The sequence below is a fragment of the Phragmites australis genome, chromosome 8, assembly GCF_958298935.1.
Source record: "Phragmites australis chromosome 8, lpPhrAust1.1, whole genome shotgun sequence".
NCBI lineage: Eukaryota > Viridiplantae > Streptophyta > Magnoliopsida > Poales > Poaceae > Phragmites > Phragmites australis.
In genome coordinates, this window is record NC_084928.1 from 5,247,593 (window position 1) to 5,275,497 (window position 27,905).

The following is a 27,905-nucleotide window of genomic DNA, read 5'->3' on the forward strand; positions in this document are numbered from 1 at the left end:
TATGGCCTACCACTCCCAAAATTGCGAGATTTAATGTGGATCATTTTTTTTTGCTCCAAACATAATTCTATTCGTAATTTGTCATTTTTGACATATTTAAATTTTCATGTTTTTTCCCCTAGAATCAGATGTGAAAAATGCTTTCTTTCTTCCCAAGCCGAACTGGTCGAGTCAGACCCGTTCGCCCCGGGCATTAGGCGCGCTCGACCAGGTCGCCCTCGTTAGACCGCACCAAGCCGACCGTTCTTCCCCACCGCGGCGGCGGCGCACGAGGATATAGCGGCGGCGGCGGCGGCGAGCTGCTCAAACCCCAAACTAGAGGCGGGCGTGGAGGCTTTTCCGCAGCAGTGGTTGGGACCGTCGTGGGAGTGGAGTGGACCACGACTCCGCTTCCTCGTCCGTCGCCGCGAGCTCTCGTCCGTTTCCTTCGCTGCTAGTCCGCAGCCCTGCTCACCGAGGTGAATATCTCACGTCGTTGGTGCGGCAGTGGAACCCGACTCCCGCAGCCCTGCAACACCAAAAGCCCTACCCCGAACTCTAAACCCTTCCCTCTCTCCGTCGCCGGTGCTCAGGTTCCGGCGAACCGTATATCCCCCGGCCGTTGCCGTGGCAGGCTTCAGGGCGCGGGAGTCGGCAGCAGCGGCGTCCGAGATGCCGTCCTTCTCTGCCGGCGCCTCCCTGCAGAAGCAGCAGCACAACGCGCGGTGCCAACTCTTATCCCGTCGACGCTATTTCGTTTCTATTGTCTGGTTCATTGGCCTGGGGATTGAGCCTTTGCTTTGGTTGGCTCGAGCAGGTGGAGGCAGCTGATTCGGCAGCAGCGGAAGTCGCTCCCCATCGCGTTAGGTTTGCCTACCGAGCTTTAGATACCTGTTTACTGTAACTTGTTTGGGTTTATCTTGGGGAGCTCAAATTTGTTGCTGTTATTGGTTCAGTGGAGAAGAGGCTGGTTGAAGAGGTGAGGAAGAACGGCACACTGATCATCGTCGGCGAGACCGGGAGTGGCAAAACTACTCGTAAGTTTGTTGCTGCAATTTTTTCTGTCGTTGCAATTGTTGTTTCGGTCAAGTAGTTGTTAGAAGCCCGTGGCTTTCCAGTGCTTTTGACTGTTACTGTGAACAGACTGGCAATCCTGATGCCAGTGTAATTGTTGCGGTCATAAATTATTGGAAGCGGTGCTGTGGGTTGCTAGTGCTTGTGGATTTGGGAACATTTGGATTCAGTCACATGACAATGTATACAAGTGAGAGTGAGATTGTGAGAAGTGCTTGCAGGCAGCAGAGCTAACGAGAGGACCATTGTCGAAGTGAAATGTGGTCTTTCTCCTGTAATCTCATAGTAATGTTGTGCCAAAGTGGGTTTGCTTTCTTAGGAAAATTTTAGCTTCGTACGGATTGTTTGACAAAACCTAGCACGTTTTTTTTTATTTGGTTTCTTTACACATATATATCTTTTTATCTGTTATTGCAGGAACATACTACACTACTATCGTTTTTTCCCCTTCTATTCACTCTTTTATTCTAGTTTGATTGTTTGAAGAAACATTCTTTTTTTCCTTAAATTTTGTCATGCAGAGCTGCCACAATTTTTGTATGATGCTGGGTTTTGTCAGGATGGAAAAGTCATTGGCATCATGCAGCCTCGAAGAGTTGCAGCTGTTACAGTAGCGAAGCGTGTTGCAGAGGAATGCAACGATCAGCTGGGCAAAAAGGTTGGGTACTCTATCAGATTTGATGATTCCACATCCAATGCAACAAGGATTAAGTACATGACTGATGGTTTGCTTCTGAGGTAACGCTGTATTTACCACATTATTAATTGTTTGATAACTATGTGGTTTATTGTTGTGATATGTGTTAAGTCTTTTGATCCTCTCTGATACGCTTGTTGCTATTTGCAATTTGAGAATAAAAAAGGTCTTTTGTGTTAATTGTGCATATTCCTATAGATAAGTGATTCTTCTTTTCTTCCCCTTGAGGGATGCATCATTTTAGTTCTGTCTCCAGCATGATGGTTATGTTTTTTGAAGCTGTTCAAATGATATGAACTGATGTACTGCATATCTCCTTTTATTATGCACCATCCTATAGATAATTCTTATATGAACTGAAGAACAAAAGACATAGACAGACACTTCCATTTTCTTTCTCATAGTGTTGATATATTGCAGGTCCTCTTTTATTATGTATCAAAGCATCTCTTCTGTTTTACATTTTGTGTCAGTTACGGTCCCTACACCTGCATAGACTTTAGCTGTTTAGCATATGATAAAGGTTCATCTATTGCTTAGCCTTTTATTTTGCTATTGTATATTGCATTTTTGTAATCAGTTCGTTTGGCTTCTACACCTGTATAATGTTTGTTAATGTGGAATCTTTTGATTATGTGATATCTTTTTGTTTGAATCTTCTAAAGTTAAATTTCCATTGTAGTGTCTTATCATTTTATATATGGACATATATGCTAGGCAAATTTCTCTTCTATCTATGAGTGGCGATTGTCTGACATGGATCAATCTATATTTGTTGCTTTTCTGTTTATATGTGAAATTTTGTTTTCTAATCGAAAAATTACTTTGAATTTTCAGGGAAGCACTTTTAGATCCGCTCTTGTCTAAATATAGTGTTATAGTTGTTGATGAGGCTCATGAAAGAACTGTTCATACTGATGTTTTAATGGGTTTGTTGAAAAAAGTGCAACATTCTCGAGCTATTTATGCCAATAAGAGTGGAAAGACTTTGCCTGACATGCAGGGCCATTCTCAAAACTTTACTATGAATGCATGTCAGGGAATAAGATGTGCTCCTCTAAAGCTGATAATTATGTCTGCTAGTTTGGATGCCAAGTGTTTTTCTGATTATTTTGGTGGTGCTAAAGCTGTACATATTCAAGGGCGTCAATATCCTGTCGACATACTATATACTTATCAGCCCGAGTCGGATTATCTTGATGCTACACTAGTTACTATCTTTCAGGTGAGCATCACCCTTATTTGTTTGCATGCAAGTGGTAGTTGGATTAGGGACAAGGAAAGAAAATTGGAATCTACATAAGTGGGACTTCTCAAAGAAAAATTTTCTTCAGAAAACATGATAAGTGAATATAGAATCTTGTTTATCACTAATTTCTGTACTCCCTAATTTGCAAAACCTGTTAGTTCAACTGTGACTCAATGCAGTCTGCTCTTTCTGTATGAACTTCATTCTTAGATGTTTGATTTGTTAGATCCATTTGGAGGAAGGGCCTGGAGACATCCTTGCATTTCTAACTGGCCAAGAGGAGATTGAATCACTAGAGAGACTTATTCATGAGCGTGCTCGTTTACTTCCACCAGAAAGTAGTAAGATATGGACTACACCTATCTATTCATCTCTCCCATCAGAACAACAAATGAATGCTTTTAAGCCAGCATCAGCTGGAACCCGTAAGGTAAACATCAATGGATACTGATGGTACTGAAGTCTGTCATATTTCAATTGGATCTGTCTCAAAACATTTGTCACACACTTTCATTTCCCCTTTTTGCACATCGTGGATTACTCAATCAAGTTTTTATGAAGGAATAAGGTAGCATAATTTATTTGTTTTCTTGCATTTAATATGGTTTGTTTTCCTAATTGATGAAGCCTTTCTTGTTACATGGACCTGTAGGAAAACTGCATAGGTGAATTTTGTCACCTTTCTACAATTAATTAGTTATCATCTAGATATGTGAAAAATTATGCCCATTTATAAGGAGGCAAATGAATTAATAGTGCCCATATATACATCATTCCTGAAATTACAACTCAATTTATGAACTATGGGGGTGTTTGGCAGGGATCCAGATCTTGGATTTTTTGGAGCTGGTCATATCCAACTCCAAGAAATCCAGGATCTGGAACTGTGGATGGATTGAGGGTATTTGGTTAAGTCATTTGGTTAAGAAATCCAAGAAAAAATAAATGTTTAAACCACTTTATTTTATTATACAAACTCCAGATCCAGCATGGATCTCAAATCTGGAGCTGTGCCAAACAGGCCCTATATATTGACAGTTTGTCTCAAAATTCTCTGCCTTAAACAAATCTTTGCACATGTTTCAAATATGTCCAAAAATGTATGCAGGCTTCCTCTAATGCTAACGTGATACTAATATACTAGTTATGTGTCCTTTTGTTAAATTATACCACTATAAAGTGAAATACAAATTTGATCTTGCTATTGTTAGTCCTCTGACTAAACATTGTTGTAATCAAAATCAACTAAAAACATGGGAAGTGTTTATTAACTGTCATTTGATCACTTTGCCTGCCCCTAAAAGAGAAAAGAACATACTTTAAGGTTCCTATGAATCAAGGGTCATATCATCCTTTTATAGTTTTGCAGATGAAATTTTGTACCATATTCTTTGGTAACTGTTCTAGGCTATTTAGTGTTTCTGACAAGAATTACTTTTAATAAAGACAAACCTTCTGGTTGCTTGTTCTGTTGTTCTGCACATTCAGATTCAACCTTCTCCAAGGTTCATTCATTCAGTAATTTGCTTTCCTGTTTAGTCATTTTCAGTGGTTCATTTACCCTTGAAAGTCCCGCACCACAGCCTGTTAAATAAAGTTTGACTATTTGTTGATTTTCTTCTGCTAGGTAGTTCTAGCAACAAATATTGCTGAGACTTCTGTAACAATACCTGGTATCAAATATGTTATTGATCCTGGGATGGTCAAGGCTCGTGCTTACAATCCTGTGACTGGAATGGAATCACTAATCATCATCCCAGTCTCTAAAGCGCAGGCTCTTCAAAGGAGGTGAATTCTATCATGCTTGTTCAATTTTTCATGCCTCATGTATGTCATAACAAAGAGATCATGTGGTCTATTTCTTGTTTCTCTTTTCTTTTTCTGGCTGTAGTTCTTTGTCGTCCATGTACTTAAAGAAGTGGTTTGTCAGCATGCCAGCATGATTTAATGTTTAATTAATCCTATGTTACAGAAAGCGGTAGAATGAATCTCCATGTGATGATGAACTCTTTTGCATCTTATTTCTTATATCTGTTGCACATGGTTCCATTTATGACTTATGGCATTTTGTCGACCATTCAACCAAATCGATAGTTGCTCCTTTTTAATCATGTACCTTTTCTAACATCATCATTCTACACTTAGTGGTCGTGCTGGACGGGAGGGGTCAGGGAAGTGCTTCCGATTGTTCCAAGAAAGTGAGTTTGATAAACTGGTGGATTCTACTGTGCCTGAGATCAAGCGGTGTAACCTCTCAAATGTTGTACTGCAACTCAAGGCTCTTGGCATTGATGACATCATAGGTTTTGATTTTATGGAGAAACCATCAAGGTCATTTTTTTTAGTCCTGCTTCTATGTAAAGAATTGCTCTGAATCATTTATGTATTCAATATGTGCTATTGTGCTTTAGTTTTATGCCAGCTTTAGTTTTATAGGTAAAGAAAAACCCTTGATCTGGACTTATTTATGAACCTTATGATTTGCACTTCTGCAGTGGAAACACCTTAATAAAAAAAAAAAACCCAAACTGAAGTTTTTCTAAAATATTGTTAGTAATATCCATTATGAGTTAAATAGCTTGTTGCTTTATATCAAGACTGAGTTTTTGCTTATTTGTGCCCAACCTACTACAGGACTGCTATTTTGAAATCATTGGAGCAGTTAATCTTACTAGGGGCTCTGACTGATGATTATAAGCTGTCAGATCCAGTTGGTCGTCAGATGGCTAGGCTGCCTTTGGACCCAATGTACTCTAAGGCATTAATAGTGTCAAGCGAATTCAAGTGCTTGGAAGAAATGCTGATTGTTGTATCTATGCTTTCGGTGGAATCAATTTTCTTCTTGCCGCGTGAAAAGTTAGAAGAGGTATCTATTTGAATTACTGACAGCTGGTTAAATGCAAGTCCAAAATGGGTTTCTTATCGGATATTATTGAGTTACTCCCTCCAGTCGACTTACTTTAGGGAGTTGCATTTGCTTTGCAAACAGGTGTCATTTTGTAGTTTTGGGGCAACACTTTCCACTAAATGCTCCTGTTAGTAGCTTATCTAGTGATAATGTAGAGATACGTATAGAGTCAATGAGGCAAACTATATAAAAAATGTACTCTGCGTTCGGAAATGTATTTTAGTGGTCAATCTTAACTCTGACCGCTAATATGTAAACAGCTATTTAGATTGGTTGCATGAAAAATAGTACCGTTAAATTTGTTACGAGATATAAATGGAAAATATACTACTTTTGATACCTTTTCCTAACATATTACTTTGGAAATTAATGGTCAAGGTTGTTAGGCTACCTTAAAAAGTACCTTTAGAGCTAAGCATTTCATGATTTGCCATTTGCATAATGATGAGGAAACATTAGCTTCATGCTTTTTTGCTCTTTTTGTTCTTTTTTTGGTGCCACTCTTCCCTGTTGGGCACAAGATAAAGTAATCCGGTGTATTTTTTTGGAGGATGAATCAGTATGATGCTTGCTGCTATGAGTGCAATAATGGATCCTTTTAATTAATTTGTTTGTTTAGGCAAGAGCTGCTAGGAAGAGTTTTGAAAGCTCGGAAGGAGACCATATCACCTTGGTGACTGTCTATAGAGCAGCTGCAGAATGCTTGGAGAAGAGCAAAAATGCAAATGCCAAAGAGAAAACTATGGAAAAGGCTTTGAACAGATGGTGCAGGGAAAACTTTATCAATTACCGCTCTCTAAGACATGCTCGTGATGTTCACAGGTTAGTTTCTTCTCCATCTGTTTCACAGTATTTGTACAGAAACACTGAAGTAGGTGCAGGGAGTTGTCTCATCGTAATAAGTAGTTAACTACACCCTTAATTTCCTCAATTTACAAGCATTGTGAAATGACGCTTCCCAATGAAGTGAACAAAACATTGCGAAAGGGGGGAGGGGAAGTACAATATTATTATTGATGTGATGGCTTGAGCTATGAAATCATATTTGAAAATGATGATATCTGTTAGAATCAAACTCGATGCACTGAATTATCTGAAAAAGAAAAAGTAAGCATGTCTATTTCAGGATTTCCAGACCATGCGACGAATTGACTTAAGCACTGCTGTTTCTTGCAGTCAAATTCAGGGCCATGTCCAACAAATGGGGCTCAACCTGTCATCATGTGGAGATGACATGGCTCAGTTTCAGAGATGCCTTACGTCTGCCTTCTTCTTGAATGCAGCAATGCGACAGCCAGATGGGTCATACAGGTAGTATTCCTTAACTCATCCTAATTATTTTTCAGACATCATGATTCAAAGACTACTGCCATAAGCTAATCTGGACTTGATCATACCAACAAAACTTGAAGAACGCGGCATGTTTTCTACTCCATATATTACATATACATGTGCGAATTGCGACAAGACTGCTGTACTTACAGTGTCACCTGTTGTTTGGCACTTGGCAGGGCTATTGCAACCAGCCAGAGCGTGCAGATCCACCCTTCGTCCGTGCTTTTCCGGACCAAGCCGGACTGCGTCATCTTCAACGAGTTGGTCCGGACGACTCAGACTTACATCAAGAATCTGACCCGGATCGACCCCTTGTGGCTGGCTGAGCTCGCCCCGCAGTATTACGCTACCGAGGACTAGTTTTGATTTGATCTATAGACATAGTTCCTTGTAATCTTGTAGCACTACTGCACTAGAGTATTTATGTGCATGCATTTCATTGGTTACGTTAAAGCATGGTGCCACTGCTGAAAGGTGGCATCCTAGCGTGGATATGCCACTGTAACAAATGCACTCGGAACCAGCAAACATTGGTTACTATTTGCTCATTCAGTCTCCAAATAGGTTCTGAAACTCACTAGGGATTGTTGTTTAGATCAGTGGGGATTGGACCCAATTCCTCCGGACTGGAGGGGAAAATGAACTGATTGCCCAAAGAGATTGGCTTTAATCCATGCCTATCCAAACGAGCTTATGGTTTCGATTCCTACCCAAGTGGGTGGGAGTGTTTTGTCTCTGATCCAAGACTTCGTTAAGGAATTTAGGAGTTTATTTACCTACTATAATATGATCCTTTTAATTTTTATAATTCCTGACTTTTCAAGTCGATTATATTTGGAAAGGAAAAAAATCACTAGCTAATTCACAAATGCCCTTTTCCCTTTTGCTTGCAGATACCCGTAATGCTAATTGAAACTAAGGACGTGAATCGTTGAGAAATCACAGCTAGATGGAGTAGAATTCTTTTTTTTTTTTAGATGAGACGGAATGTAAATAGAACTAATAAAATTCACAAATAACTTTTTTTTATAGAAACCGAATCGGATTCGGAGCATCTTGCCGAGACGGCAACAAGACAACTCCAACCGCCGAAGCTTGTAAAATTGAAAAATTCCTTATTTGCTATAAAAAGATAACGCAATTTTCTGTTATCATCCTACAAAATGAACTTTCTTATTTATTGTTGCTTTTAATTTTTATTTCTTTTTCATAACTACCATCCATTTAACACATATAAAAGATATACTTGCCCTTGGGGAGGAGTATGATGGCCTCGACCACGTGTTAAATGTATTGTTTCTCTGCCATGCACGTTAAACAACTTGCTGTCCACATGATATAAAAATATAAAACTTGCAACCAAGAAATATATTAATAGGCGATAACTTATATATGGAAACCATACTTAATACACCACATTTTCTGGTTAGAAAGTATTGTGAGTATTAAACTAAATCGTATTTAAAAAACAGTCACCGCACTTATATATCCACTGCAGTCTAGTTATCTTATTTTCATATCTATTTTCTACAATAGGAAACACAACAAATAATCATACTAAAATTATCACACACAAATTTCTACAACTTTGATATTCATCACAAAAATTAATTCTGGATTTTGCTATGCCTAATCATAGTCACAATGTAATCATGCAGCTCCTCGGATGGTTTGCAAACAACACGAATTCATAAATTCATATCTAATCTATTCATCCAAATTCAGCATTAAAAACCTATGAAAGCATAAAGAAATTATCTATAATTTTCTAGTACATCATATTGTAAGATTCGACCTCTAAAGAGCTCTAAACTTATATTATCTGCTGACGGCCATGCTAAGGCTGTTGTCTTCCTCCTCAAGGGCAAATATATCTTTTCTATGGATCGAACATATGGTAGTGACAAGAAAAAAATGAAAATTAAAAGTAATAATAAATAAGAAAGTTTATTTTGCGATATGACAAATAAATAATTATCTTATCTTTTGATGGCAAATAAGGATTTTTGTTAGTAAAATTCGCATCATACCAACTCGGAACTAGAGATGGCAATGTGCCCCATTACCCGCTACCTGGCGGGTAATTACTCCATTAGTGGCCAGGTGTGAGGCAATTTTCTTATCCGTGGGTTTGTTCGCGGGTAATACCATCATCCATCGGGTGGAGAGGGTTCGAGTCCGTTCTCCTAATACCATACCTGTTTACCCACGGGTCCTCTAGCGGTCCAATTACCTAAGCATCTGACCCACTACCACTTGACTTCACAGCTAACCCTAGAATCCATCCCCATCTGGTCACTCCCACATACCACAATCCCTCTCCCACCTCGCTCAGCCACCACAGGAGTATAGGACCGAGGACCCAGGTAACCAGCCGCCGCTCTCCGTAGGCCGCACTCGACACGTCGCTCCTGAGTCCCGGCCTCGACGCCTCACGCGTAGTCGTCATCATTGTCGTGTTCGGCGTCTGTGCCCTAGTCGCCCTCGCCGCGTCACACCTGTGCCCTAGTCCCTCTCGTTGTCGTGTGCCACGCCGTCTCGCGCCCATGCCTTAGTCGCCCTCGCCGCCTCACTCCCGTGCCCTAATCGCCCTCACCGCCTCAGCCCATTGCCCATCAGCCTATGCTCTAGTCACCCTGTACCCCCTTCCAACCGGTCGCCATCGCCAAATCCTGGACGCTGCTGCCAGATCCCAGCCATTGCCTCTTCCACTTGATCCCCTCCATGTTAGTGCTCTCGGGCACCAACGATGATGACAGGCGGTGATGATCATTCATTATGTCATTTATTTTTCATCGTACAATACTATAGTTGTACTTATTAACTTACGGCTAGCCATCTACTGACCTCACATACAACGGACCCATACATTTCTAAAGGAATGCTGCTGCCATTGATCGGCCATAGCAAGATCCTAAGGACAAGGACGTCGGGAAAGAAATCCGTTGGTTGCTTCTTCGACAATAACATGTGCACTTAAATTGATGATGCTTGATGGACTTCCTGTGTTTAGCTATTACTATGTATTCAGCCTGCATCCTACCTGTATTCCTGCTATAATTTTGTTATTGTGCAGCACTGTAGCTTCCCGCTAAAGCATGTGTAGGTAATAGTCAGATCCCCATTATCCTCTCGATAAAAATTATATCCGTGTGGGCCGGTGTGACCTAATTGCCATCCCTACTCGTAACTCTGACCTAACGGGGCAACTCAACCACCGAAGCTCTCGGGCAAAAATCCAAAATTATACAACATACATAAGCGTATTTATCAAAATAGATAATATATTATCATATTTACAAATTTAGCATCCGCATTCGGCGCATCATTTATCAAAAATAAATTTTCAATACACCATACGTCGAAAAACCCGTATTCGCCATACGGTGTACCAAATATGACCGTGTGCCATATTAGTAACCACACCATATGCCGAATATGAGCTACAGTACCATATTCGGTACACGGTGTGCCGAATATGATCAGATCCTCGATTTTTCGAGGTACTGGTGTACCAAAATTCTATTTCCGATAAATAATATACCAAATACGAATGCTAAAATTATAAATATAATAACATGTTGTCTATTTCGATAGAAACGTCATATATATTGTCTAATTTTGTATTTTGTTCGAGCTCTCGTGTACTCAGCCACAGACGCTGCCGCAACCACTCGCCGTCGCCGGAGAAAGGACAGAAGGCGACCGTGGCGCCGGAGCCCGAAGACGACATCATGGACGAGAAAAACCCGCGGCCGCTGGACGAGGACGACATCGCCCTCCTCAAGACCTACGTGAGTGCCCCCCTGACCGGATCGATCTCTTTTCTCTGGCATTGTTCTTATCGATCTGAGCTGGTTCACGGTTAGGGTTCGGATTTGATTTGTGCTGGGCGTAGATCTAGGGTTTCCGATTTTTGCCTTTTATGATTCCGCGCTGGGAAATTTGGGTTATTGATGCGGGAGATTAAGCTCTCAGGCGACTTCTTTTGTTTTGCTTATTTTTGCTGCGAGAAGTTTGGTTTGCTATGTGAGATGCGCTGCTTGTTGAATTCCGATGCCTCGATTTGGCTGGACCTTGCTGAGTTTAATTTTTGTGATGTCTTCTTGTTTAACAGTGGCTCGGGCCATACTCGACCAGCATCAAGAAGGTCGAGAAGGAGATAAAGGAGATGGCAAAGAAGATCAATGACCTTTGTGGTATGTCGACATTGAGATATTTTTGTTATAGATGTAGGGATAGGTGTGCTACTTGTATTTCAGTTCACTCTCTAAACGTGCAAATCATCGGAGCAATTTTTATCAATTGTCAATTGTAAGAGCTATTGTAATTACACTTCGGTGCATCAAACTGATCTGAGATGTACGTTTTCTTGATTCCAGGCATCAAGGAATCTGATACTTGATTGGTTCCACCAAGCCAATGGGATCTTGTATCAGACAAGCAGATGATGCAGGAAGAGCAACCATTGCAGGTAAATTGCTTGATGTTCACCTAATCATTCTATTGTTTGGCACTGGAATGCAAGGCGATTAGTAGTTACATTGTGCACTGCTCTTATGCTTTCTCGGTGCTGTTCTAATAATAAGTTTGTTTTGATATGAAGGTTGCAAGATGCACAAAAATCATAAGTCCTAATGCTGATGACGCCAAATATGTCATAAATGTAAAACAAATCGCAAAGGTATGACATGCTCTTACTGTATTAAGTTTCATATCTTGTGGAGATTGAATTCTGATTGTTTATGATGTTTTCTTTTGGTATGCAGTTTGTGGTCGGATTGGGAGACAAAATTTCTCCAACTGATATTGAGGAAGGCATGCGAGTCGGGTAGGTCCCTTGCTCTTTCTTTAGTATTCTAGTGTCTTCTTTGGTTGCATTCCAGATTTTTATTGCATTTGGTTATGCTTTTTGATGATGGCATTGGTCCAACTGTTAGGTGAGTAGCAGTGATATATACAATGAACATATACATGTTAATATTGATAATTGTTTTGGATATTTTTTTTAAAATCGAACTTTAGTGATTAGGATCTGGCATGATGTAAAGTTGGAACCCTTTCCCGAGCCAATTGACCTTTTTTGCCAAGAAGTGGCTTTGCTTATTTGCCACTCTGGCCCACAATCGTTGACTCTGATGGTCCCATGTTTCATTGACATAGTGACAAATCATCAATTTATTCCCTTTTCCCCAGTTATTCCTAGCCCTCATAGCAAGGGCCATGAAATGGTTTATGTTCTACAGCTTGGAAAGCATATGGATATATGTGCATCATAGTAAAATAGGAATAATCTGTATAAAATCTTGCAATATTCCATTCATAAGGCTAGTTTAAGTTCTTGAGGTTTTGTTGACTGAGGAGGAGGAAGTAGTTCTTAGGAAGATATCAGATGCTAGAGCATTTATGTTTTCAAGGATCAGGTCAGCTGCACAACGTACTCAGACATTCTTGAATCTAGCAAATTTGAGTCAAGAATTCAAATTATTTATGTACACATGATCTTGGCAGTTGGCTGCATAAAACATCTTCTTGTGCTTTACACATTATCACTGCACAGTAGTATAATGTTGTTCCTGAATCAATTGAAGTGTTATACAATTAATTAAACTGTGCTGATTCTGATCCTGTGTATTATTATTACAGAGTTAATTGAAACAAGTACCAGATTCAAATTCCTTTGCCACCCAAAATTGATCCAAGCATCACTATGATGACGGTTGAAGAAAAACCAGATGTGACATACAATGATGTTGGCGGATGCAAGGATCAGATTGAGAAGATGCGTGAGGTTGTCGAGCTTCCGATGCTTCACCCGGAAAAGTTTATGAAGCTCAGATCAATCTCCTAAGGGAGTTCTTTGCTACGGTCCTCCAGGCATCGGGAAAACACTCCTTGCTAGAGCAGTTGCCAATCGCACAGATGCTTGTTTCATCCGTGTGATATGAAGTGAGCTAGTTCAGAAGTATGTTGGTGAAGGTGCCTGCATGGTCCGTGAACTTATCCAGATGGCCCGGTCAAAGAAGGCATGCATCGTCTTCTTTGATGAGGTTGATGCTATCGGTGGTGCTCGCTTTGATGATGGTGTTGGTGGCGACAATGAAGTTCAGCACACTATGCAGCTTGATGGGTTTGACGCTAGAGGAAACATCAAGGTCCTCAGAGCCACCAGCAGGCCTGGTACGTTGGACTCTGCACTGCTATGTCCGGGAGACTGGGTAGGAAAAGTCGAGTTCGACTTGCCAAATCTAGAGGGCTGCAGCCAGATCTTCAAAATCCACACGTGCACCATGATCTGCGAGCGGGACATTCAGTTCGAGCTGCTGGCTCGCCTCTGCCCAACTCCACTGGTAAGCGCATTCTTGCTTTGGAGAGTTCGCATGATGTTGCTGTTGTATGCATCATGCCTGTTAATTGTGAACAACCGCTTTTACTGATCTGTACTGATCATGTATCTGCAAACAGATGACGAGATAAGGATTTCTTGGACGCGGTTAACAAGGGGTACCAGAAGTTCAACGCGGGCCGGAGTACTGGTGTACCGTGTACAACTAGATAGTCTGGACTTCTGTTCTCCTTTTTTCCTTTTCCTCTTGGGGCTTGTCCATGATGCTGTTTGTACTTCCCTGGAACGGTTGCTGCATCTTATGTTATTCTGAATTGTATCGTCTTCAGAACGTTGGAAAATGGAAATAGGATGATGTTGTCTTTTCACATGTGCGACGTGTTACAGTGTTACTGTGATGTATCCTTCCAAAGGTAGGCAGTCAGAAAATGTTCAGTATAACGTGCCATCTCGATGGCCTCTCTGTAGCATCTGCTTAGCCAGTCGAATACACGCTCAGATGAGCTTACCAGGCCAACCCAACGGCAGCGTCGAGCGGCGCCCGAGGTCACTGAGCAACGGAGCTAGTGTGCGGCTGCGCGGCGTGGCACCGTCCGGCCGCGGTGTCAAGATCTCTGCTCGGTACGCTGCAGATTGGGCCAAGCAATGGGCTGGAGTACTGGACCTGTCTCACAGCGAGAACGGGGGTGAACCGGAAACAAGCGGCGGCGAGCTTTGCTGGAGGTGAGTCTTGACGGGCTCGATCTACCCTCTACCCTTTCTTCTTCCTCCCCATATCCACTACCTCCTTGTAACTAGAACCTTCCAGAACAATCTAGACCCCCTTGTTCCTCCTATTGTACTTCCATTTGTTTTATCAAATTAGTTGGTCGTTAACACGCGGTCTGTTACTATCGAAGCTGTAGGATCGAGAGTGGTGATTTGAGAATGTGAATAGATATTTTATAAATTTCTTACGAAATAGATGACTTACTCGTTATTCATCTAACACACTTAAAAAGAAATTACCACAAAGAGCAATACAATAGAAATTCTTGCTCAACTCGGAAGTTTCATTCAAAAACCAAAATTGAAAATTCAACAAAATGTGAGTCTCATGATTAGAATTGAACCCTAAGTTCCACAACAAATCAATTTATGACTAACCCCACACAAAAATAGAATCTTTAGGAGAACACCAAAAACTCAAAGAGATGATTAACAAGTGAAGAAAACCTTCAAATTGATGAATTAGAGACAAAGAAATTTAATACCCAATTATGTACTTTCGTACGTGAATTTTATACCTCTAGCAACTAGAAGATTAACTTCAACAAAGTGAAATTTTTTAACTCAAGTACGAAAACAAAAATCACAACTGAGATCTAAAACTTAAAAAAACAAAGAAACCAATAGAGGAAAACTAGAAGGAGGAGAATTCGAGCAAATACAAAAACACAAACTTAATTACTCAAAGTTATCAGCTCTATTTTAGACATATTATAAAAAAATTCTCTCAAAACTCACACAAACACATCATTCCTCTCCTTTAAAACTCTAGCACTAGGCTCTTAAATGGATGGTATAAAAGGCTCAAGTGGCTGTTTTCAACTTTCTCATAGTCTTACTCCTTTATTTATATATCTAGGAAACTTGACCTCTAAGTTTCATAGCTTGTTACTAAAATACTTCTCTATTGTAGTACACTCATATCTACCATCGAGGGTATTTATTCCATTTCTTCTGCATCCATCGAACGGCTGCAACACCTTCACGACTTAGCTTCGCCTCGATGCAAGCTTCATAAAGATGTCACATACTTCTCTAATCCTCCTATGTTTTTTAGTTTAACCATAAAATCCTCTGTACGATTCTCAAAACGTGACTCGTCACTTATTTACATCTTAAACAAGCGCTCTGATGTTGACACGTGTACTCTGTCTTGTGATCCTGATCGCCAGTAAGTCTCTTCCACTCTTGATCTCTCGGATCAACTTGTCACTTGCACTAGTATTCATTTTGCTTGACTTTATCAACATACCGTCTTTATCCTCCGTTTCATGTTTTACTTCACCTCCACGTATACAACTAGGATCACTTTTGACTCTGTCCGGCCTTCTTTATCATCCTGCATCAAGCACCCACTTAGTCTAGATCACCCGCTGTCGATCACCAAGTTGTACCCGTCACATACACAATGTAAAACAAGCAAATATATTTCTTCAACTACAACTCCAATTAGTATATAATCAAAATGCTCAAATAAAACTCAAACAATCTAAACTCAATAAACCAAATTGATAACATTATTAATCATTTATCACACATAAATTAATAACATTATTAATGGCTTATCACATATAAGCCAAAGCTATTTTAACTTTGTCGGAAGTGAAGTTCCTGTGCTACCTGCTAAGCACGCACCGGGATCACGCTGCTATCTCTGCGTACCGCAGGAAACCCACCGCTCCACTCCCGTCCCGGCCTCACGCAGCTCGACTGCAGGCTGCAAGCCTGCCGCCCGCGATCCGCATTAGCCCGCCCCCACACTGCGTTGCCGCCCGATTTTGGCGGCTAGGCTCGGGCCCTTCTCCCGAACGGCAGTGCGGTGTGCGGTCTTCGTAGGCTTCGTCCGCGGTTGGCCCATCTCGATACTGTTCTGTAATTCTGTGCGCAAGATCTTGTGTCCGATCCGACAATCATGTAACGCACGGCAACATTTCTACAGGGAATACAAGAAGAAGGGGATCTGGAGGATTCGAGATGGCACGCCAAAGTGGGTTACACAACAAAATGAATGCTTTTCAGAATTAAAACTAATGGAGCTTAGTTTTTTTGGGTGAACACCTTTAGCTTTTTTTTATATATAGGTTGGTTGGCGCATTGAGCTCAGTACTACACTACTACTCCCTATGATTATAAATATAAGTCCATTTGGACTGCACAAAATTAAGTGGGAGATACAGGGTTGTGTCTAGATGCAAAATGATTATTCAGGTTTTTAAGACGTTTGGTTGGAGGGTATGCTGGGTAGGATGACCATCTAGAGATAATATTTTTTTAATTATGGATAAACTCATCCGCCAAAAGTGTTGGACGGAGCCATTTATGTTTTGTATGAGCTTTATCCTTGCTAATGTGGTATATTCTGATTAGTTAGAGTAAATATATTTTTTTTAGCATGCTTTTAATGATAATATCTCCCAAACCGTTATCTTATTTACGATCTAATTGTACAATTATATTTATTGCAATTAAATCAATAAAACAAGATCTCACATAATTATATTTTGATAAATAGCTAAATATATGACAATCAAGTTCCACAAAATTTTGGCTAACATATTCAAATTATATCCGTTCAATCAAATAAAAAATTAGATCGCTCTATCTATACAACCGAAAAAGAAATTAGATCGTCCTATCATCAAAACATGAATTGACATGTCATCCAATCGTGTGCTCCATCTAAACATATCCACAATGTACTATTGTCTATTAATTATTGCTAGAGTTAAAGGCGAGTGATAAATTTACTGCATTGGTCAAGGTGCATTTAAATAGGGACCTACATAAAATAAAGTAAAAGATACATTGAAGTTGTAACGGGTTTATATTTGATGCATTTAAAAAAACTATATAGACTTATATTTGATATGAGCCTTAAGAGTTAAGACGACTACGTGGTCAATCGAAAAAAAAAAGTAGGCGAAGCAAAAGTGCCTCGGCGACCCGGTCTGTCTTCTAAAACAAAGATTATTCAGCAATGTTCAATTAGAAACCAGCAATATTCGAGATCAGCATCTTCGTTCAGATCAAGCAGCGCACCACTAGGCACTAGGTAAATTCTCCAAGGTTTGCACGAACCTCAAACAATTCGATTGAGCGATAGAGCTGATCAGCAACCGATCGAGCCAGACAAGCACAGCCCTGCCCCACGAGCTCCGCATCCATCACAGGTGTCGGTTTTCCAATTCAAACAGGTCAGACGTAAGGTTTACAAATGTGTTTGAAAACCGCTCGACGGCGGTAATTACGGTTACCGCATATTAATTTGGTAGAATTTGATAGAAACTGATCGAATTTTGTTAATTTTTTGTTTTTTTTAAATTTTAAATTTAAGTTTGATCGGTAATCACTTGGTTCATAAAAATGATGTAAACCGAATCATCCGGTAACCATAATAAAGAGTTATTAGACGATATTTGTAACTCTGTCAGAGGCCGTGTTGGGAAACCCGTGTTGGGGTTCCCACTGGTAACGCCCCGACGCGAGCAACAATGGCGGAACGTGCGCACGGAATCGCTACCCGAACCCATCACCGTCTTGACCAAAGCCGCCGAGCGTCCCCGTCCCCCGGCTGACGACCCGGCAGGGAACAGTGCGAGTGACGGACCCGTCCGCTCGGAAGCGCGGCAAACCTCGCGCCACCAGTTCGCGTCGCGTGGCTCCGGTGCGCTCCCGCATGCACGCGGGAGCGTTTGTGAATTGTGATCGCCCTCGTCACGTCGCCCCGGTGGATCCGGCGGACCGGACGTTCGCTGACGAGGTCTGCCACCCCGACTACCACTAGAGCGGTGGTGTAGTGCCCTGCCCGAGATGCCGCGCAAAAGCCCCGGCATTATTTCGCAGTGGCCGTGCCGTGACTGCCCCCGGCTCCGCGTCTCCTGCGGCCCGTCTGCCCGCGCACTCCCATCACCGGATCACCCCATGTCTCGGTGCATTCCCTGCCTTTTATGTCCGTCTGTCCGTCGCTCTCCCTACAGATCCTGATCCCAAGAACCTGTCCATCTCCGTTTCTTTACCGCGATAAAGCGAATGGAACTCACTCAAGTCTTTCCTGCGCACGATGGAACCGCGAATACTGGCAGCCCGGTCGTTCGGAGGACCATCAGGGGCATGGCTTTGCAAAAGTTGCAGCTCTCCGCACGGTTTCTTGTGGATTCATCTTGTAACTGTGGAGTATGGGACGGTGTACCGCTACTGTTAGCTCTCTCTCAAACTTCTAGGCATGTCTCTCAAACTTCTAGGCATGTCGTGACTTGCGACTATTGCGGTGTCAGTGCGTATGGCTTTCCGTGGACATATGTTTCGACGAGATGTGGTGCGTAAAATTGCCAGTGTGGACGTGAACTTACGTGCCGTTCTGACTCTTAGGCTTCTCGTATCTTTGTGTTTGACGGCCCAGGATGAAGCAAGCAAAGTACGTACTCCATAGTACAGACAAGATCCACAGCAAATGCAGTCCACAAATACGCAGAAAACTTGGCCGTACGGATTTTTTTTTTTTTTGCCAAGTTGTCATGCTCACCGGAGACGATCTAGAGCTCCAACTTTTTTATTCCCGTGTACCCATACTCATGTCCTCTCTCCCACAATGAACATGACGGTAGTTGATCTAGAAACTGTAACTAATGTAGGTCTTTACATACATATTATATATCTCTTTTCTCTCATCAATTTATCGATTCTATCATTACTTTTTGATTTTTTTAATCTATTCCTGCAACACGTTTTTAACGTAAATAAATCATTCTAATAAGATATGTATATGCAAGTGTCTGTGGAATTTTCGTGTTCCAGTTGATCCACGCACGAGCAGCCGAACTCCGCACTAATTTTCAGGCTTTAGTAGCTGACTTCTGGCACACAGCGAACCCGATCGGCAGTGGAGAGACACTGCAATTTCCCGGTACGAGCGCCACCACGACGCGTGCAAGCCGTGATTGGCCGTGGGTCGTGCGGGGTGGGACGGGGGTGACGACCGGCTGATCCCGTGCAGAAGACTTCCCTGCTCCGGTCTCAACTTTTCAGTGGTCTCGGCACGGCGCGGCACGCGTTTCCTTCCTACCGAACATTTGAAAGCAAACCATGGGACCGTTTCCCCATTCCGTTGGTCACGGTTGACGCCGCGGTCTGTCTTAACGAAAAAACCAGCGACTACGGCAACAAAAGGGTCCTAAACTTCCGTGCGGAAGCGGGGATCAAATCATCAATCCGCCAACAGTGTGTTTTACAGTGGATGATGGTAACTGTTGTGATGCTGTAAAGTGGTCAACTGTTAAATAAAGACTACAGTCTAAGGTTAAACGGTTGTACTAACCCGTAGTCGAATGTATAGGCTGTAACTTGCTATAATGGGCGACTATGATTATGGACCATAAAATTTCGCCCATGTCCGTTTGATGGTGGGGGGATTTTTCTTGATTCAAATGTAATTGAATTGTTCCCGTAAAATTCCTTTAAAAAATGTTGGAATTTTTTGTATTCTAGAATGTGCCTAAGATTTACATTCCGTGATCCGTCCCAGGTGCGTAGAGAGTTCTCACTATCCAGCACTCCAGCATAATTTGAACGGTTAGTTTGAAATTACATACTTTCCCTTTCAATTCCAGAGACAAGTGATCCCAAATTCCCAACGATCACACGGTCCAAAATATGTCCTCCTGGTGTGGTGTCCTCAAGGTCCACGAAGCCATTACAACGAAGTGCTAGGGACCAACTTTGATTCACTTATCAAACGAGTGTGCCACTCTATTGATATGGGTCAGGATTTTATTTATCAGTAGCAAAAATTTATTAGGGGTCATCGATAAATAAGATTTTTGGATTTATCAGAATTCTATCGACGGTAGACAAATATGTAATACTCCCTTTTATATTATTATATGTAGTCTTTTATGTTAAATAGTTTAGGGACAATTAATGTTATTTTTTTAAGAGAGATTGAGTTGTTTTTTCTAAACAGTAGTGATGTACTAAGCGCCGCTAAGCGGGAATTTAAAACAAATAAAAAATTCAAGCGATAAAAAAATTTACCGAGCCTAACCGATAAAACAGAAATATCAAATTCTATCCCAATAATTTTTTTCTTGCATGTGGTTGCAACGTGCCGGTGACCACGCTGCCTGTGCCTGGCTTCTTGCCACCACTTCACCCCATCCCCTGGACCAAATTCCAGATCAACCGAACCGATGGTACATCCTACATCGCACAGTGAATCACCACGCCGTTGATCTCATGCGCGACGCATGGCCGCGGACGTCAAAGTCAAACGCGGTTCACGATTTCTGCACGCTGGATGGAAATTCAACGCCAAATCTTGTTGCAGACGCTGGTGGCAGGTTTTCGGTTTCCTGCAGGCTGCCGCGGCGTACTCCCCAACCCCGCCAGTTGGATGCTTCTCGGAGCCCGCCGCCGCAGCTCGCAGCAGCAGAGCACGTAAAAAAACCGAGCAGAAGCGCCCGGCGGCCGGCGGGCGAGTCAAGCTGGGCGACCAGACGTTGTCTCGTTCTGCGAAACCCAACCACTGGTTGACAAAGTCCGCCTCGCCTCACGCCACCCCCGGATCCTCTGCGCCTCTCCACCACGAGACCTTCGTTCTCTGACGAGTGACGAGACGCACGACTTCGGTGCAGAGGATCCCATTACCGCCATCACGCCTAGCCGCCTCGTGTCTCTGCTCACCTTCAAATACGGAGGGCGTTCGCGAACGCTTCCCTCCAGCTCGCCTCTGCCTACTCCTCCCAGTCTCATCTCGTGCTCCTCTCAGCTCTCGTCGTCGTCGGCCAAGAAACGTGTTCCGGGAACCGGGGGTCGACATGTCGTCGTCTTCTTCGTCGCCGTTGCCGCCAGCGGGCGCGCAGGTGTTGTCGGGCGGCGGCGGGGGGCAGCAGCAGCTGGTCGTCAGCAACGGGGTCCTGCTCGCGGCAGTCATCTTCCTCTTCATGGTTGTGGTGTTCGTCTCCCTGCTCTACCTCTACGCGAAGCGCTACCTCGTCTCCAACCCGCTCCTCGCGCCGTCCACGCCCTCCTCGCGGCTCCTCTTCGTCGACGCGTCCCCGATCCCGCACCGCGGGCTCCCGGCCTCCGTCCTGCGGGCGCTGCCCGTCACGGTCTACGGCGGCGGTTCTCCCAGCGGCGGCAAGGAGGCGCTCGAGTGCGCGGTGTGCCTGTCCGAGGTGGCCGACGGCGAGAAGGTGCGGACGCTGCCCAAGTGCGGCCACGGGTTCCACGTCGAGTGCATCGACATGTGGTTCCACTCCCACGACACGTGCCCCCTCTGCCGCGCGCCCATTGGCGCCGGCGAGCTCGACGCTCTGCCGCGGGAGGAGCCCGTGGCGGTGGAGTTCCCCGTGTTCCCCACCAACGTCCTCTTTTGGGGCACCCACGACGAGGTCACCAACGCCGGCCTTGCGATGCCGACGCCACCCATCGCCGACGCCTCCACGAGCTCCTCGGGCTCCGTCCGCAGGAAGGAGAACCTGGTGATCGACATCCCGACGCGTTCCGTGGCCGTTAACTCGCCCATAACTTCGTCCTCTACCACGACACCGCTGACGGCGAGCAGGATGCCCGGAAGCAACGACGAGATGAGGTCGCCGATGTCGACCCGGCTGCAGTCGCTGCGCCGTCTGCTGAGCAGGGGCAAACAGGCCATCGTGGGCACGTCCTACAGCCCGCGTGGCACCGGTGACATCGAGCAGGGGTTCACCGGAGCTGAGGCCGCCCGCCCATCCAATACGCCAAAGACGCCTCCGTCGGCAAACTGATTCAGAATTCCGAGCTCCGGGACGCATTTGGCTCGCCTCGCCGATCACCAGAGCGCACACATATGTTCATTCTTTCTTTCCCTTTCTTTTTGACTTAAAAATGGAATTTTTGGAAGGAAAAAATTCTGATGTAAAGTGTACACATAGTAAAACATTGGTGTTGATTGGTTCATGATGTTGGGGATGAATGAAAACGAATTTGTTCATATGTTCACGAGACTGCTCTTGAGTTCTTGGGTTTTCATGTCAGGATATTTTCTTTTCTTGGGAGGTGCATGTGTTTCAGTTGAACGCTTCCTTTTCAGCAAGTCGTCTTTACAAGGTGTAAAATAGATTACTCACTGCTGTACCCACTCATTATCCTCAGGGTTAGAATAATCTAGTTGCAGCAGGAACTGAAAAGGTAATTTCTGAGCAAGAAGGTACTACAACCAAATGCATTTGTGCCTTGATTTTTGAGCAAGAAGGTACTACGGCCAAATGCATTTGTGCCTAACCAAATACAGCAGGAGTAGTAATTCAACTGTGGCCTGACCAGAGTATGAAGTGTGCGGGAGACAAGGGCTGCGCTTTTTAGGCAAAGAGTTGGTTTGTGCTGATGAAAACTTGTCCCTGTAGGCCACAACACCCCCATCTTGTCGTCCGGAATCGGCACTGCAGCTGCATCACCAGTTTAAGACTTCCAGTGGCTCCAAGTAACACCTCGTCACAGATTCAGAGCTTCACTTGCTTTAAGCATCACCCTATCTATCACCTGTTAATCGGCGACCTTCACAAAGTGGGCTCAGAAACCTGAAACCTCACGAGCCTCGAAGTTACTTTCCGTGAAGCCATTCTTCTCCTCGTCCCATTCCGTCGTCGCTTCGGTTGCCGATCAAACACGGCGCCGCGTTCGCCGTGTGTCGTCGAAACGACGGGCAGATGCGTACGTTGACCCTCATCGTCTCCATGATAAACTACGCAGCACTTGACTTGAAACCGTTACTGCTCGACATGCCGCTTCTCGTTCCTAGCAATGAGCAGGAGTCGCCATACAGTGTACCACATGTGGTGTATCGAAGACTTCGTGGGCGTATCCGTGTAAATTTCGTTGCACCCGCGTGATGAAGCCGTGGCGGCCTGGCACGATCAGGCTGCGACGCCACCGCGCGCGCGGGCGAACACCAATGGGAAGCTTCTCGGATGCAAATCGGTTGGTCAGTCTCGCTTGCCCGCATGGACGCTACTGTTTTTTTAAGGGAAACGACGGTGGGGTTTGCCCACCTGAAATATTCTCATTGCGAAAACAGAAAAAGCGTGCACGGGTATATATCGGCAGTCTCTAAGATACCAAAAGTACATAAACGAGAAGAGAGCAAGAGAAGAAAAATAAGCCTCAGCTGATTATATCTATAAGGTTTGTGTACTAATTCATAGCTAGTTTAGTAATTACCGAGGAGGGAGAAGGGAACCTAAAATCGAAGGTGGTTGGCAAGAAGTCGTATAGTATCTAATAAGCTTGTTGTCGGAGGATTAATTCTAGTCGCAGAGATCCCGAGAGATTCTTTTTTGAGATTCGGCCGAGGGATGATCCTGAATATGTTCGTCGTAGAAATAAATGGAGATGAATGCAATTGCCGGTGGTGGTGAAGTGACCTAGCGAAAGAAAAAGTAAATGCACCAGAATTTAGACAGGTTCGGACTGCACGGAGGCGTAACACCCTACTCCTGTATGGATACTATAAATACCCTGAGGAAGTCCCTTAAGGATGTTGCTGGTTACAAGAATGTTGATCTATCTCAGAGCCTGGGGCTCTAAGTCCTTCGGTCTATCTCGTACTGCTCACTTCTCATATCTCAGATGTTCTCTGATCTCTGTTTTCCGGGTGTTTTTCCTATCTGTCGCCTCTCAACCCCTGTGCTTCTGTGCCGCCGGCTGCTTTAAATACCCGCCGGCAGCAATGTTCCCCGAACAGGAGGGAGGGGCACGAGTTCCGAGGCACCATAAATGGAAATGGCATCATTTCCTCTAGGTGACGTGACCGGGGGTGGAAAATGTGTCGCACGCCCGGTCACCCGTCACAATAAATGTCCTGGCAACAGGCGCCGTGGAGAGGGCCCACCGGGCAGCCGCGGAGCGGCCCGGCGTGCCCGCCCTGTCTTGTTCCCCTGCCACAGCAGCGCGGTAGACGGAACGCCTCGGCCCTTACGACGCTATCCTGAGACGGGTCGGATGCACGGGACGGGACCCGTGCAATTAATAACCCCACGCCTCTCTGCCAGAACGTGGCAGGAACTGACGCTGAGCGCGACGGGAGCAGTTGGAGGGGACAGGCCACACACGCTCTTTAAATGCGGCCTCGGGCCTTTGACCGGCTGACACCTCATCGATGGGCCTCTCGGGGGCCCTTCTGGGTCATTGGGGTACCGAGTGCTCGGGGGCACTGTTCACCTCCCCGAGCACTCTCTCCCGAGAACGCCCTTCTTGTCCTCGAGGGACCGAGTGCTCGGGGGTACTGTTCACCTCCCCGAGCACTCTCTCTCGGGCACTCTTGTACGGATCCTCGGGGAACCAAGTGCTCGGGGGCTGCTGCACGCAACCCCGAGCACTCTCTCCTAGAACTTTCTTCAGTGGGTCCTCGGGATACTTGGGTGCGCAGGGGCCACCGCTAGCGGCTCTGGGCACGTTTCTCCCAGTACTTAGCTCTCCTGATCGTCGGGGGACTAGGGTGCTCGGGGGTCGCCGTACATCTTCCCGAGCACGTTCTTCCCGGTACTTAGATTTCGTGGATCATCGGGGAACTGGGGTACTCGAGGGCCACCGACTGTGGCACCGAGCGCCCTTTCCCGGGACTCGATCTTTCTCACCTTGCGAGAGAGACTCCGCGAGATGGCGCCATATGGCGGATGGCTGGCCTGACCTCGGAATTCGGGGACCCCCGGTTCCTGATACACCGACACCTGCCGTCGAAGATCATATGGTTCCGTCACTTCCAGGCAATCCACAATAGTAGGATAATAAAGGTGTTGCGTATGGGCACCTGTAGTTGGTCAAAGGTTGCAAACACCAACAAGCAGAAGGTATCCACTGTATCCAGCTATCTAGTCCCCAGAAGGATATGACACCAGATGCTGGCGGTCCCACTACAGACCACAAAAGAGGCGATCAATAGTTTTCGGTATGGAGGGACAGAAAGGGCAGCTGGGGCTCGGAATGGCACCGAACAAGTAAAGGAAGACTCTGGTCCTAATATTCTCATGTCGAATAACCCAGAAGAAGATTTGGATTTTCTTCGGAGCAAAGTTTTTCCAGTTATGTTCCTGAAGCCGCACATCCTGTTCAGACGGGGGCGCTCATCTTATAAGCTGGCCTAGTTTGGAACCCTAGTGCATTAGCGTCCTTCATCCACCGAATATCTAGGGTGTCTATTAGGAAAAGAGATGCTAGATTATCAGACAACATGTGAAGTTCTATTGGGGCGGCAGGTGCGAAACGTGTCTGGAGCAATCTGTTGAGGATTTGTGAGCGCATGAATTAAGCTTTGTTAATGGAAAAGCTTGAAGCAGCGAGGTGACTTTGTTTAACAACACTTCGGCGCAGGGTTTACCCAATCCATTATTCGGTTCTCTGGCATGATAGATTAGCTGGATTATTTATGTGCCGAAGATCCAAGAATCTGAGGGAACAGCTGCGAGTTGCCTGCACGAAAACGTACATGCAGATGCGATCGAGTCATGGCGACCTGGGACACAGAGACGTGTTTTGTGTAGCCGGTAGCCTGGCCTTCGATCGTAAGCCACCTACTGCGTTGTAAATGAATCAGGCGCCGGAATTCTCTTTGCTAAAATACTCGTAGAAGCAGCACTTGCTGGCCAGAAGGTTCGGTTGGCGGTTGACAAACGCGACGGAATGGCGTGGACCAGTCCGTGGCTCCGGGCGATTACTGCGCCGGACTGCCTGGGCCGTGGTAACTGGTCAGCGAACACATGAAGCGTGGTGTGCAGAAAGTTAAAAAAAGAGGGCATCGTACTGCGAGGCGGTCGTCAGCGAGAGAGCGGCGGAGGGGCGCACTGGCACGAGCTTGACTGCGGCGATGCCCGTGCGCGACCGTGCGGTCGGGCGCGGCATCGTCCGCGGCCAGGGCCCTGGAGGAGCAGCTGGCAACTGCGCCGCGAGCCTCGCGGATCCGTGGACTTCTATTATGGGCCGGTACGATCCGGAGGCACAGGGCGATGGGCTTCGTGGAGGGAGGAGGGGCTGTGGCGCTACAGCTCCGCGTGTTCTGGGCCGGCCACGAGGGCCGCGACGATTTTCGCTGGCCGGTGTTAGAACTGGGGATTTTTTTTATATTTTAGCTCTTTCAAAACTAATTTTTTAAAAACAGCACGCGTGACACTAAATTTTTAGTAACTACTTATTTTTATCATGTCAAAGTGCATGTCGTGACTTACCATGTGGTCGTGACAATACATGTGGTATGAACAAAGTGTAAATCACGCCATGTACTTTGGCGTGATAAAAATGGTCACATGGTAAAGCGTTGAGGTGGGATGCTAGCGTGATCATCTTGATCACGCCATATGTATTGGTATGATCATGTGGTGAGTCAAGTCATGTATTTTGACGTGACAAAATAGACCACTTCTTAGAAATTTAGTGTCTCATGTGCTGTTTTTAAAATATAAGTTTAAAAAGGGTAAAATAAAAAATCTATAGAATTGGCTGGTGTTAGAATCTATATGTTTGATCCATTATTTTTGAATAATTTCTAATAAATCTCAAAGACCTAACGTTGTGTGGTTTTCTAGTCTCACATTGTTAGTGAAGGTGGAAAGAGTCTAATTTAAAAGAAGTTCTCTTATTTACCCCCTTATCTCCAAATAAACCATCAATTTTAAAAAGAAGAAGATAACACAGATGATAAGAATGTGCATGCAAAAGGAGACCAGAGACACTCTAACGCCAATGTGAAATCTCAATGTTCTCTTCTGTCTCAATGTTCTTTCTTACCAGACCGGTTATGCCATGTAATTTCAAAATGTGTGCATCCGATGGGAAGTGGGGGATTGAGATGTTGACCGGTGCAGCCACCGGTGGATCGAGTAGCTATATACTGTACTTAGTTTATTGGCAAGAGCATATCAGGTGCAAATACCATAGTTTCTGAAAATGATGCCAGTTCCTTTGTACATGTTCTAAAAAATCCTAAAAGAAAAATCTCAGCCATAGGTGAGGTAAACTTTAGATCCATGTGAAATTTCATGACCAGACTCAATATCGTTTGCCAATAAGAAAAACAAAAGACATTTTTTTTTTACCATGCATGATCATGGAGACATGCATGTTACATTAATTTACTGCACCGGCCTCCTCTCTCTCTCTGTCTGAATTTTACTGCACCGAAAGAGTCTCTACAACGAAGGTCGTCTTATTTCGTAACATGAGAGTGTTGGGCCTTGCTCTTTTTATGCGAGTTTTTCCATCGACAGAGCTCTTGTTTTACATGTTGCCCTTTTTCCCTTCCCAAGGATACCGCCGATGAATGGGAATGGTATACGCCCCCGTGCTGCTTCGTGCTCCCCGCGCTCTGCGCTCCAGTTCACGGTCGCTGCCACCGTGCCTCCCGTCATTAAGTAAGATGACCGGAGATGTTGATCGGGAACCCTAATAAGCTGGAACAACCCCATGTATGTGTAAAATGTTTTTCGCTATGGTTGAAACAATTTTGATTTTAACTGGAGCATTATTTCTATGGATCGAGGGTCGCCGGAGATAGAAGCTCGTCGGTGTGGAGGGCAGGCGACGC

The 27,905-nt window shown here is 44.4% G+C and overlaps 2 protein-coding genes and 1 pseudogene across 4 annotated transcripts; all 3 read left to right on the forward strand.

Annotated features, from left to right (window-relative positions):
- Positions 1-211: 211 nt before the first annotated feature.
- On the forward strand, positions 212-7,790 carry LOC133926406 (pre-mRNA-splicing factor ATP-dependent RNA helicase DEAH10-like). Of its 3 annotated transcripts, XM_062372337.1 has the most exons (13): positions 212-458; positions 573-704; positions 797-846; positions 936-1,016; positions 1,575-1,791; positions 2,588-2,975; positions 3,226-3,429; positions 4,627-4,787; positions 5,145-5,330; positions 5,634-5,865; positions 6,527-6,729; positions 7,084-7,218; positions 7,419-7,790. In XM_062372337.1, the coding sequence occupies exons 2-13, from the start codon at positions 652-654 to the stop codon at positions 7,600-7,602; spliced, it is 2,094 nt and encodes a 697-aa protein (XP_062228321.1). In that variant the 5' UTR covers positions 212-458; positions 573-651; the 3' UTR covers positions 7,603-7,790. The 3 variants fall into 3 exon arrangements, with proteins under 3 accessions (XP_062228321.1, XP_062228320.1, XP_062228323.1); XM_062372336.1 differs by having other exon boundaries at positions 212-704; XM_062372339.1 differs by lacking the exons at positions 212-458; positions 573-704 and having other exon boundaries at positions 796-846; positions 1,613-1,791.
- A 354-nt stretch (positions 7,791-8,144) lies between these two features.
- LOC133927555 (26S proteasome regulatory subunit 7A-like) lies at positions 8,145-13,956 on the forward strand (annotated as a pseudogene).
- Positions 13,957-20,862: 6,906 nt separating this feature from the next.
- Positions 20,863-22,333, forward strand: LOC133926407 (RING-H2 finger protein ATL3-like). Its single transcript, XM_062372340.1, has one exon. It carries the CDS (start codon positions 21,169-21,171, stop codon positions 22,117-22,119), a length of 951 nt encoding a protein of 316 aa, XP_062228324.1. The 5' UTR covers positions 20,863-21,168; the 3' UTR covers positions 22,120-22,333.
- Positions 22,334-27,905: the final 5,572 nt, after the last annotated feature.

What these genes read in the sequence shown, in the direction of transcription:
- LOC133926406 (XM_062372336.1), top strand. Translation starts at nt 652, where the DNA reads ATGCCGTCCTTCTCTGCCGGCGCCTCCCTGCAGAAGCAGCAGCACAAC. An exon ending in CGGGAGTGGCAAAACTACTC is followed by an intron (nt 1,017 to 1,574) that starts GTAAGTTTGTTG and finishes TTTGTCATGCAG; the next exon opens with AGCTGCCACAATTTTTGTAT. An exon ending in CACTAGTTACTATCTTTCAG is followed by an intron (nt 2,976 to 3,225) that starts GTGAGCATCACC and finishes TTGATTTGTTAG; the next exon opens with ATCCATTTGGAGGAAGGGCC.
- LOC133926407 (XM_062372340.1), top strand. Translation starts at nt 21,169, where the DNA reads ATGTCGTCGTCTTCTTCGTCGCCGTTGCCGCCAGCGGGCGCGCAGGTG.